Source organism: Telmatherina bonti, assembly GCF_933228915.1.
Source record: "Telmatherina bonti genome assembly, chromosome: 14".
NCBI classification, from domain to species: Eukaryota; Metazoa; Chordata; class Actinopteri; order Atheriniformes; family Telmatherinidae; genus Telmatherina; species Telmatherina bonti.
In genome coordinates this window covers 8,817,058-8,829,508 of record NC_136612.1, presented here as the reverse complement: position 1 = coordinate 8,829,508, position 12,451 = coordinate 8,817,058, and the positions used below count along the sequence as shown (strand labels likewise).

The 12,451-nt window shown below is 41.7% G+C and overlaps 1 protein-coding gene across 1 annotated transcript in view; it reads left to right on the top strand.

Moving 5' to 3' along the window:
* The window catches only part of LOC306765195 (NACHT, LRR and PYD domains-containing protein 3-like), a gene marked incomplete at its 3' end in the record, with an annotated part of 33,524 nt that overhangs the window by 5,202 nt on the left and 15,871 nt on the right, over nucleotides 1-12,451 (top strand). Inside the window, exon 3 of the mRNA XM_079252591.1 lies at nucleotides 1,848-2,021. Coding sequence (XP_079108717.1) covers nucleotides 1,848-2,021 — 174 coding nt within the window. The remainder of the gene's footprint in view (nucleotides 1-1,847; nucleotides 2,022-12,451) is intronic.

Sequence of the window (12,451 nt, the reverse complement as noted above, 5' to 3'; positions counted from 1 at the left end):
TTTAGTGTAAGAAAAATGTCCCATTTTAACTTTCAAAGCATTTATTTTTTTTAAAACATGTCTGAAGCATGTCATCAAACACATCTGCGCTGGCTTTACTAGTGTTGTTGAGTATCGGTTGTGGTATCAGTACACTTTTATTAATACCAAGTACGAGTACACACAGTATCACAGGGATTGATACTGGTATCGGTGCATTCCTACTAATTACCATTTTTATTTTTTTAATAGTCTTTTTTTCTCCTGCAGAGATGGGAAATTGCCATTTTTCCAATTAGCAGTTGATAGTTCCAGAAAAAAAAAGAAAAGTCCAAAACATGTCAGTCGCAGGAAAATCATGATGTCAGTGAAACTCATGAATAGATCCCGTTTAACTTTCTCTGCTGGTGACCACAATGACCAGATTTGTCAGGGAGCAACTGGACTTTATGGTCACTAGTAAGTACTACTTAAGTATCTATTAGTCCCTGATTCTTTCCCCTTTGGTTTCCTTGATACTAATCAGTAGTTCCCTGATAAACCTGGTCTCTGTGGACACAAGTAAGTACTGGCTAGCCATTAGAGCCATTAGTCCCTGTATGACCCCTTCGCTCCTTAGTAACAAAACACATTTTTTGTCCAGTATTGTAAATTGTTACAGATTTTGGTCATGTAGGTGCTTTTTCTCAACAGTTAACCGAATCCACCAAAAAACAGTTCATCCTCCTTTTTTCTGAAGAGTCTGACAGCTTTCCAGGCTTACATTTAGAGGATGGTACAGGATGACCCATTGGCTATATTACATGATTAATCACTCAGTCATCTCGATGGGAGTCACAAACAGTTGATGGTAAAATTTGATATGAAACATTTTAATGTAAATTTTATATTTCTGTAATCTATTTTCTCATCAGGCTGAGTATCTGTGGCCTCTCTGAAGAAAATCTTGCAGTGGTGTCCTCATTGTTCAGCTCCCAGTCCTTCCCTCTGAAAGCTTTACATTTAAATCACAACAACCTGCTGAGCACAGGAGTGAAACTGTTGTCTGAACTGAATAGTTCACACTGTAAACTACAAACTCTCAGGTGAGGTTGTTTTGCTATTGGAGCAACATGGATGAGATCTTATCAAAACAAACTAAGATTATAGAAGTACACTAACAATATTGGAACATAAATAGAACAGATGTGGGTATTAGCTAAACAAAACAGTTACAGGAATAGCATGTCCCACAGATTGGAATGAAGCTGTGGTCATTCCCGTTCCTAAATTCTGAGCCCCAACAACCTTGAATGATTTTAGTTGGTTGGATTTTGGACTTTAATAGAGGGCAAAGAGTAAGAGTGAATGATTGTCTGTCTGAACACATTCACACTTCTATGGGTTTGCCACAAAGGTGCGTCCTGTCTTCCTTTCTGTTTATCTGGAACACTAATATGTGTCAAAATAAATACAGTAACAAGTCAATCTTAAAGTATGCAGATGACTATGTTATTGTCAGCCTTCTACAAAATGACGATAAGAAACATGACCCATTTGTGAATGGCTTTGTAAACTGGTGTAAGTAGTTCTACCTTCATCTGAATGCCCCTAAGACAAAGGACATGATAATTGACTTTAGAAAAAAACCTCACACTCCTCAGGTCATCCAAATTAAATGAGAAGTTGTCCAGTGTGTAGAGTCCTATAAGTAGCTTGGGACTATACCTGACTCGAAATTGAACTTTAATTGAATGAATTTATTAGATTCAATGGAACAATATATTTAATCAGTTATGATAACATTTTAATGCAAATTATGTGTGAATAACAAACATGAGGGGTAATACTTTTTTATATTATACACAGATTTTTTTCTCTGTGCTCAGACTGAATGTGTGCAACCTGTCAGGGAGAAGCTGTGAAGCTCTGGCGTCAGTTCTCACCTCCCAGTCCTCCAGTCTGACAGAACTGGACCTGAGTAACAACGACCTGCAGGATCCAGGAGTGAAGCTTCTGTGTGGTGGACTGGAGAATCCACAATGTAAACTGGAAACTCTCAGGTACATATTTTAAATGGCCTAATTAACATATAAATGAATGAAAATAAAAATGAATTAAAATTATAAAGTGATTATTAATTGATGGTGATCAGAAAAGCTGGGAAAATGTGTTTCTATGATTACCAGACCACCTGTGTGTTTATGGTCTACGCCTTTTAGACCACAACCTATAATAGATCTGTCCTCCTCCCCCCTTCACAGCAGAGGCAGATGGCTGCCTGTACTTGAGCCGGGTCCTGCTGGAGGTTTCCTTCCTGTTAAAAGGGAGTTTTTTCCTTCCCACTGTCGCCAATGTGCTTGCTCAGGATGGGAGATTGAGTTGGAGCTTCCAACTCAATCTGTTGGTTTCCTTATATACGCTATCATGAATTGGCTTTTATTATGTTTTTTTTTCCTGTCTGTAAAGTGTCTTTAAATGGCATTGCCGTGATTTGACGCTATATCAATAAAGTTGGAATTTGAATCAGGCGATCTGAACCTGTAACAGCTTGTATAGGCATGGTTTTGTGCTATTTTCACAAACCAGCGCAAAGATCTTTAATATTGATAATATTTTATAAGACTGGGTATTGTTCTCTCGCTGTCTTTGTGAACAAATGAAGTCCTACTTAAGTCCTGCTCCTAACTGGAGATCAGACCCTAAATAATTCCCCTCGGGGAAAAATAAACAGATTTTTATCCATTGTACTCTTTCAAGAATTAGTGGCAGTCAATAAGGGATCTAAAACTATGACAGGGCTTCTTAAACCATGGAAGCAATAGACTGCAAGCATACACGCTCACAACAATATGCATGTCCAACTCGTCTGCAACTTCCAAAACCACTGACTGAAGATGGTCTCCCACTTCTCCAGAGGCATAGCCACTCATCTGCAGTGCATGTAATTTAATAAGTGATATGTACTACTACAGTAGCTTTTATTAGTAGTTTTTTTTCCTTTTTTTAGGAGATTAATGATATGTCCCCTCAGTTAATAAAACCACTAATCCACTTCACACTCACAATGAGGTTTCAAGTTTAAAAACTGTGGAAGGAACAGTATGTAAAGTGAAATGAACATTTGTTTCAATGAGTACTACTTTCTCCTTCACACCATGAGGTCATACATCCTGGCATGCTAGACTGTAACATTGCTGTCTTTAGAAGTAATACGAGATAATATTTGATATTCGAATCTCACCGCACAATTATTTATAACTAAGACTCTCAACTTAAAAAAACTGGACACTTCACTACACATTTATGTAACATTATGTGTTTACATGTGTTTCTTTTGGGATCTCTCACCTGTGTTTTGCCTCTGTGTCTGCACAGCCCCTCAGTCTTTTAAACATTTTCAGGGAAAATCATTTCATTTTACAAAGGGAATAGTTTTCACAGACTTAGAGGCAAGCTACAAGCAAGTTTACAAGTTTGTCAATGTAATCAAATCAAATCAAGCTTTATTGTCATTTTGCTGAATAAACCGCAGTAGTGCAAACAAAATGAGAGGATGTTTATCCAGGATCTAAAACCCATACTTTAAAACATCTACACTTGTGCAAACACACACCTATCCCCCTTTCATATACACTTGTCTTGAGACATTACATTTTCAAAAAAAGCAAAATTTACAAATTAAGTTGAATTAAATGGATGTGACATGATGTAAAGTGCAGTTCACAGTTAAAGTGACCGAGTGTATAATAATCCTAATACTGAGACTAAAAACTATTAAAAAAAAAAAAAAAAAAAAAAATCATTTAAATACTAAAAATTAAAAATATAATACTAAAATTGAACTAAAATACAAAAATTTGACTAAAATTTAAAATTGATTGAACTTATTTATATCATGACATGATGGGTTTATAAAAAAAAAATCAAAACTTGTATTAGAACTGAGTAACATTCATAGGAAGATATCGGTGAATGAGGCACATTTATCTTTAGTTTAACAGTACTTCCTTCTGAATATTTGTGTGTTTTCTGCAGCCTGTCAGGCTGTCTAATCACAAGAGAAGGCTGTGCTGCTTTGGCCTCAGCTCTGACCTCTAACCCTTCCCATCTGAGACTGCTGGACCTGAGCTACAACCACCCAGAAGATTCAGGAGGGAAGCTGCTTATAGATGCACTGAAGGATCCACACAAACTCAGGTATGGAGATGCTGCTGCCAGCCACACATGATGTCTGATAGAGAAGGAGGACATAAAAATTTAGATTTAGTCTAGACAGATTTCTGCATGGTAAAACCCCTTAGAGGGTTTGGTACTCTTCATCACAAGCAACACTGTGATGTAAAACCATAGCCTGTCACTACACGGCAGACGGTAATGTACGTGGATTTGTAAAAGAAAATATACATGGTAAAAACAAAAAACCTAAAAGAGAGTAACAAAAAACCTCAAAGAGAGTAACAAGTTATGTTTAAGGAACAAACCATTAATTTTACAAACTTGAAAGCGTTTCAATGTGGCAAATGTGTGTAAACACATCCATATTTGCTGTGAATCACATCCATCCATCCATGTAGAGCTAGTCTACTGTTCCATGACCAGGGTGAAAACAACATTGCTCTTCTTCATTTCAGGATTTAACTATTTGACAGACTAAATGGGACTTACTGGAAAGGCTGAGGGTTGATTCCCCACCACAGGCCAAAAAAGGCCCGGTAGGACTCCCTCAGCTTGACCACATCCCTTACTGCTCGTGTCCATCAATGACTTCTGGGCCACAACAGGCACCAATGACCTTAATGCTACAGATCCGGCTGTCTTTCTTGAAAATAGAGACACGGAACATTGTCCCTCTCTTCAACCAAGTGTCCAAGACATGTAGCCACAAGTCTGACGATACGACAACAAAGTTTATCATCGAACTGCATCCTAGAATTTCCTGGTGTCAAGTGTGCATATGTACACTCTTTTGTTCAAACATGGTGTTCATTATAGACAATCTGTGATGAGCACAAAAGTCCAACAACATAACATTGCTCAGGTTCAGATTAAGGGGGAGCAAGCCAAGGATTGGACCATCAGGGTCCCCGCCTTCGGCCGCCGCTCAACTCACACAGCATCCAATCCCTGCTGTGAGTAGTGAGACCATAGGAGCTGAGCCCAATTTGACCCCGTGGGCAATGCCCTGGCCACAAGGCTCTTGTCTTCATGCAAATATGCATTCCCACCCATAGGTCTGGCTCCATAGGGCTGCCCCAGTGACCCATGTCCAGGCAAGGGAACCTTTATTCCACAATTCATCATCATCATAGGGGTCTTTGAGCTGCACTTGGTCTGGCACCTTCCATATACACCAGTTTGCAATGGGTGCCCCTATAAGTGCAGGAATGATCTTCTGTATCTTTCAGTCTTACATCGGACCTGAAGAAATCTCTCACTGAACACACTTTGTTGTTTCATCACTGTGTTGTGGAGAGGGTGTGAAGAATCCTCCATCATCTTCATCAGCTTGTGCAGCGTTCTTCTTTGGACAATCAGCTCCAGCGGCTCCAGAGTTACTCCAAGCACAGAACCAGCTTTCTTGATCAGTTTGTTGATTCTCTTCAAGTCTCTGGTTCTGATGCTACTACCCCAGCAGATGCTGCAAAGCTGACTGCACTCTCCACAACAGACTTATAGAAGATATGCAACATCTTCGTGCAGGCGTAAACGATCTCAGCTACCTTAAGAAGTACAGTCTGCTCTGACCTTTCTTGTAGATGTAGTCAGTGTTGCATTTCCAGTCCAGTTTGTTGTCCAGCTGAACTCCAAGATACTTTTATTCTTCCACCACCTCCACATCCTCTCCCAGGATGGAAACAGTGCTTTGCTTATTCTTGTTCCTCCTGAAGTCAACAATCATCTCTTTTGTTTTGCTGCTATTTAATATGAGATGATTGTCACCGCACCATTTAACAAACTGACTGACCAGTTCTCTGTACTCTGCTTCTTGTCCATCCCTGATACACCCCACAACTGCAGAGTCATCAGAGTATTTCTGCAGATGACAGGACTCAGAGTTGTACTGGAAGTCTGAGGTGTACAGAGTGAAGAGAAATGGCCAGAGTACAGTTCCTTGTGGTGCACCAGTGCTGCTGACCTCCATCTCAGACACACAACCTTTCAGTCTCACAAACTGGGGTCTGTTTGTGAGGTAGTCATAGATCCAGGTGGTTGTGGAGGTATCCACCTGGAAATTTTGGAGCTTCTCACATAACAAAGCAGGCTGAATGGTATTAAAAGCACTTGAGAAAGCAAAGAACATGACCCTCAGAGTGCTGCCTGAATGTTCCAGGCGAGCGTGTTCAATTCAATTCAATTCAACTTTATATATATAGCGTCAAATCACGGCAATGCTATCTCAAGACGCTTTACAGACAGAGGGGAAAACATAATGAAGGCCAATTCATAACAGCCTATATAAGGAAACCAACAGATTGAGTTGAGTCCAACTCAATCTCCCATCCTGAGCAAGCACACTGGCGACAGTGGGAAGGAAAAAACTCCCTTTTAACAGGAAGGAAACCTCCGGCAGAACCCGGCTCAGGACAGGCAGCCATCTGCCTCTGCTGTGTGGGGGGAAGAGGACAGAAAGACAACAGACAACAGGAACTGCTACTGCCGGCCAGGGAGACCTGCTGAGACAGGAGACATACATGTTAATGATGCAACACTGTTATGGGGGGGAGGGGTAAAAGAGAGAGATAAAGAGAAAAAGAAAGAAGCTCAGTGTATCAGGAAATGTCCCTCAGCAGTCTAAACCTATAGCAGCATAACTAAGAGATGCTAACCATCCCTAGCTATCGGACTTATCAAAAAGATAAGTCTTCAGCCTAGTCTTAAAGGTGGGGAGGGTGTCTGCTTCCCTAACACTAACTGGGAGCTTATTCCATAAGAGAGGGGCCTGATAACCAAAGGCTCTGCCTCCTGCTCGGCTCTTTGAGACTCTAGGAACCACAAGTAAGCCTGCAGTCTGCGAACGAAGTACTCTACTTGGTATATAAGGAACAATGAGGTCTTTGATATATGGTGGTGCCTGGTTATGGAGGGCTTTATATGTAAGGAGAAGGATTTTAAATTCTATTCTAGATTCAACAGGCAGCCAATGAAGAGAGGCTAAAACTGGAGAAATATGATCTCTCCTGCTGGTTCTGGTCAGGACTCTGGCTGCAGAATTCTGGATCAGCTGAAGGCTTTTCAGGGCATATTTAGGACAGCCCAGTAATAGAGAGTTACAGTAATCTAGTCTCGAAGTAACAAAAGCGTGAACCAGTTTTTCTGCATCACTCTGAGACAGAATGTCCCTAATTTTGGCTTTATTACGTAAATGAAAGAAGGCTGTTTTAGTAACCTGCTTAATATGTGGACCAAAGGACAGGTCAGGGTCAAATATTACTCCAAGGTTTCTCACTGTAGCACTGGAAGCTAAAGTAATGCCATCCAGGTTCATTACAAAACCGGAAAATTTAGCTCTGAGTTTTTCAGATCCAACGAGAATTACTTCAGTCTTATCTGAGTTTAAGAGGAGAAAATTTCTAGACATCCAAGTCTTTCTGTCTATGAGACAATTTTGTAGCCTATTGGGCTGATTTGTTTCATCTGGTTTGCTCTCTGGAGCAGGTATATGATGGCGTCTTAAACCCCAATTCCATTATGATATGCAAACTGTAATGGGTCCTGAAAGGTGTTTACTTGCTTGTTGAGGTGAGCCAGTAAGAGTCTCTCCAGGACTTTCGTGATGTGAGATGTCAGGGCAACTGGTCTGTAGTCACTTGGTTCAGCTTGTTGTGTTTTTTTATGTAGTGCTGTTTTCCACAGCACTGGGCATTTTGTCTCAGACTGCTGTTTAAAAGGTGCAGGAGAATCGGACAGAGTTGTTTTGAGCAGGTCTTAAGAAATATGGGATTGACACAATCTGGACCTGCAGCCTTGTTCTGGTTCAGTTTCTCAAGTTGCTTCATAACTTTGAAGCCGGTGATCTTCTTCATTCCAGATCACACATCCCTCACGTTATTCTGCTGGAGCTGACTTTCTAACTTCTTCCTGTAGTCCTCCTTGCACTTCTTAGTTTGTATTTTAAGTTGTTTTTGTTCAGCTTTTTGATGTTCAGCAGCTTTTTCAGGTCACTGGTGATCCAGGGTTTGTTATTGGGGAAGCACCTCACTGTTCTTGTTGGGACGATGCTGTCCACACAGAAGTTTATGTAATCTGTCAAACACTCAGTCATGGCGTTGATGTCGTCTCCATGAGGTTCACAGAGGACGTTCCAGTCTGTAGCCTCAAAGCCTCCTCTAAGAGCATCTTCAGTTTTAGCAGACCAGATTTTGATAGTCTTTGTAATGACTGGTTGCTGCTGAACGATGGGCTTGTAGGTGGAGGTGAGAAGAACCAGATTATGGTCAGATCTTCCTAAAGGAGGCAGGGCAGCACAACTGTATCCATTATTCATATTTGCATAAAATAAGTCCCAGATCTTATTTTCTCTGGTGGAGCAGCTGACAAACTGCTGGAATGTTGGTAGAGTCGCAGAGAGGGAGACGTTGTTGAAGTCACCGGAGATCACCATGAATGAGTTTGGATGCTGTGTTTGTAGCCGAGCAACGACGGAGCTGATGACATCACAGGCTGTGTCTGGTTCCTGTACCAGGTATTATATAAACCGCTACCAGAATAACACAGGTAAACTCTCTGGGTAAATAATATGGACGGAAGCTCACAGCTAACAGCCATGTCCCTTGTGCATATCTTCTCCTTGACAGCAACATGTCCAGGATGACACCAACACTGTTAAACCAGCAATTCAACCACCCTTTAGCTTTCCGCTGTGTTGTCTACTGCGGTCTGCACGGACCGTTTTAAAGCCCGGTACAGACACATTACAGTCAGGGATGTGTTCATGCAGCCATGTCTCGGTGAAGCACATAATACTGCACTCTGTATTCTTTCTGAGACCTTGTTAGCATCTCGAGCTCGTCCATTTTGTTAGCTAGCGATCTCACATTACCCATCACAACAGTTGGAAGAAATGGTTTAAATCTCCATTCCTTTCTCCTCTGCCTCAATCCCGCTCTGCATACTCTTCTCTTTCCTGTCAACTACATCAAGCTGATATCTATATGAGAAGTGTTTGTACTTAAAAAAAAAAAAATCAAGATCACAAGTCAGAGCTACTACAATTTGCTGCCATCAGATGGTGCAATCTTAAATAATAATAATAATCACAACAATAATAGGGTTGCGGAAAAGCTGAAGCCTATCCCAGCTGGCTTTGGGCGACAGGCAGGGTACACACTAGACAGCTCGCCAGTCCATTACAGGGCCACACAGAGACAAACAACCACTCAGCTCACACTCAGTCCTAGGGACAATTTAGAGTAACCAATTAACCTATCATGTATGTCTTTGGATGCTGGGATGAAGCTGGAGTACCCACGCATACACGGGGAGAACATGCAAACTCCACACAGAAAGGCCACTGACCGAACCCCTCCCCAGCCAAGGATCAAACCAGTGACCTTCTTGCTGTGAGGCCACAGTGCTAACCACTGTTCCACCGTGCAGCCCCAGATAATTGGATTAAGCAGTTCAGAAACTGAAAAAAAAACAACAACCCAACAATAATAATAATCTTAAATTAATAATAAAAAAAAGCACGACATTCCCTTAATCCCCCTGCATAGAATACCCCCTTCTGTCACATAGCAAGTAGATATTAGTGTTAGCTTTGGTGATGCTAATGGCTTCCATGCCATGTAATCCAATGAATTAGTATGGAACATATGTATGAGAGCCATGTAATGTCCATGATTGCATGCTGAAAGAGATGGTGCTGCTCTGACCCCCTTCCTGCTTTCAGGGTGGAGCCTGCTGGAGAACGATGGCTGAGACCAGGTCTAAAAAAGTGTAAGGCTGTTTTTTTTTTTTTTTACTTAACTAGTGGAATTCCTCCATCGTCACCGTCACACCACTCATCAGTGTGGAGAAATGAAGCAATAACAGATGAATAACTGCAGCTGGATTGTGTTTGTTCTCCTTCAGATTCCTGTCAGCTCTCCATCGACACAAACACGGTAAACAGAAAACTCCGACTGTCTGACAACGACAAGACAGTGACACGTGTGGAGGAGCTTCAGCCATATCCGGATGGTCCAGACAGGTTTGATGTCTGGCCTCAGCTGTTGTGTAGAGATGTTCTGACTGGTCGCTGTTACTGGGAGGTGGAGTGGAGAGGTGACGTTTCTATATCAGTGAGTTACAGAGGAATCAGAAGGAGAGGAGACGCTGATGTGTGCGTGTTTGGATCTAACGATCAGTCGTGGAGTCTAGAGTGCTCTGACGATGATGGTCGTAACTCTGTATGTCACAACTACAGATGCACACCCATCTTCCCCTCATCCTCCTCATCCAACTCGAACAGAGCAGCAGTGTATGTGGACTTTCCTGCTGGCACGCTGTCCTTCTACAGAGTCTCCTCTGACACACTGATCCACATCCACACCATCCACACCATCTTCACTCAGCCGCTGCATCCTGGGTTTGCAATCTGGTCCTCTGCTTCCTCAGTGAGTCTGTGTTGAGTTTACAGTGTGATCCTGTTACAGAGACCAGTCTGTACATGTCTGCCTCTTTCACTCATTGTTACGACCCAGACTCTGCTAGGGCAACTGAGCCGCACAAAAGAAAGACCTGTGGCCAGGTGTACATATGGACCAATACGGATTTATTGTCCAATGGTGGAAGAAAAAGCAAGAACAGGCCAGGAATGGCCTCAAAATAGCCAAACCAAGAGCAAAACAAGCCCGTAAAGCAGTTTTCCGAACAAAAACACTGGTTTAACCATTCAAACAAAAAAAACTAACATCACAGAACCATGACAATGAACAACACCACAGAAAATAAAGCAGCTCTGTCAAAGTCCTCCCAACATACAACAGTTTAGAGTCACCACACAAGCTGAGGGCAGACCACTACTGAGCCAGTGGTAGCCGTTGAATGAAGGACTCCTGGTGTCTTAAGTCCTGGTGATTAGTGGAGTCAGCTGAGTTCAAAGTCCCAATTATCCAATGAGCAGGGTGGGGATGAGCAGGTGACATGACGGACCAATCCCAGCCAGGAGGCAGCAATCAGAGCTGTGTTTGAGCGTTTATCCCAGCTGAAGATTCAGAATTAGGAGGCTGAAGAGCAATACAGGCAGCCGTAACACTCATACACGCGTTTTAAATGTCATTTACATTATCCAGCCATTTATTTTTCCAAACAGCTTAGTCTGATGAAGGGTCGCAGGGAAGCTGGAGTCCATCCCAGCAATCACTGGGCGAGAGGCAGGTACACCCTGGACAGGTCACCAGTACATCACTGGGCCAACACAGAGAGACACACAACCATACACACTCACACACATCGCTAGGGACGATTTTGATGAACCAGTTAACCTAACATGCATGTCTTTGAATGGTGGGAGGAAGCCGCAGTTCCAGGAGAGAACCCACTCATACACGGGGAGAACATGCAAACTCCACACAGAAAGGCCACCGTTTGATCCCCCTACCGAGGATCGAGGCCACAGTGCTAACCACTACGCCACTGTGCAGCCGTTTTTATCCAGTTTCTCTTCAAAGTGTCTTTTACTTCCTGATGTCAGAAACTAAAATCCTCCCAGTTATTCAATGTTTCCGTGTCTTATGTGGATTTTGTTGATATGTTCCTGTGTTGACGTACGGACTGAATCGTTGATTGTTTGGCTCTACATTTAGATTTCTGGTAGAGAAAAATAAGAATGGTTGTTCTAATTGTTTTACCTATGTGAGCATACAATGTCTTCATGTGCTGTGAACGCTCGTCCTATTCTTTTGTTATGGGAAAGCTGAACAAGATGTTTGTCATGGAAAAGAAGATGCATCTAAGAAGATGCAGTTTTAAGCTCCTGTTCCTCAGTTCACTCTCAGCTCAGATGCAGTTCACATTTTCTTGTCTTCTGTATTTGTGTGGACAGTGAACTCCCTGAAAGATAGATTTACTGTACAAAGACTCTACCGCTCCTCTTCTAAAGGTTGAGATATTTTTTATCCAACAATTTTAAACAGAGTTCAAAGAATCTTTATTTTATTTTAAAACTTTTGGTCAAATCTTGGATGTTTCATGTGATTTCTTTGATTTTTTTTTTTTTTTTTTTTTAATTTAATCATTATTTGAGACAAGACGGATTGGAGGAGAATCAGAGTTTAAGGCCAATGAGAGAGAAGCATCTGAGGGAAAAAGTGAAGATGAGGAAAACATTCTCCACCTTTTCTTTGAGCTGGACCACATGGTGACTTTATATTCTCTGTTTATGTTCCACTAAAGTCACACAGCTTGTATGTACATGATGGCCTTGCTGGACATTTGAAGCTTTGCTCATGAAGCCAAAATGTCTTCTCTGTGGTTATGATTAAAGTAAAAATGATACAAATCCTGG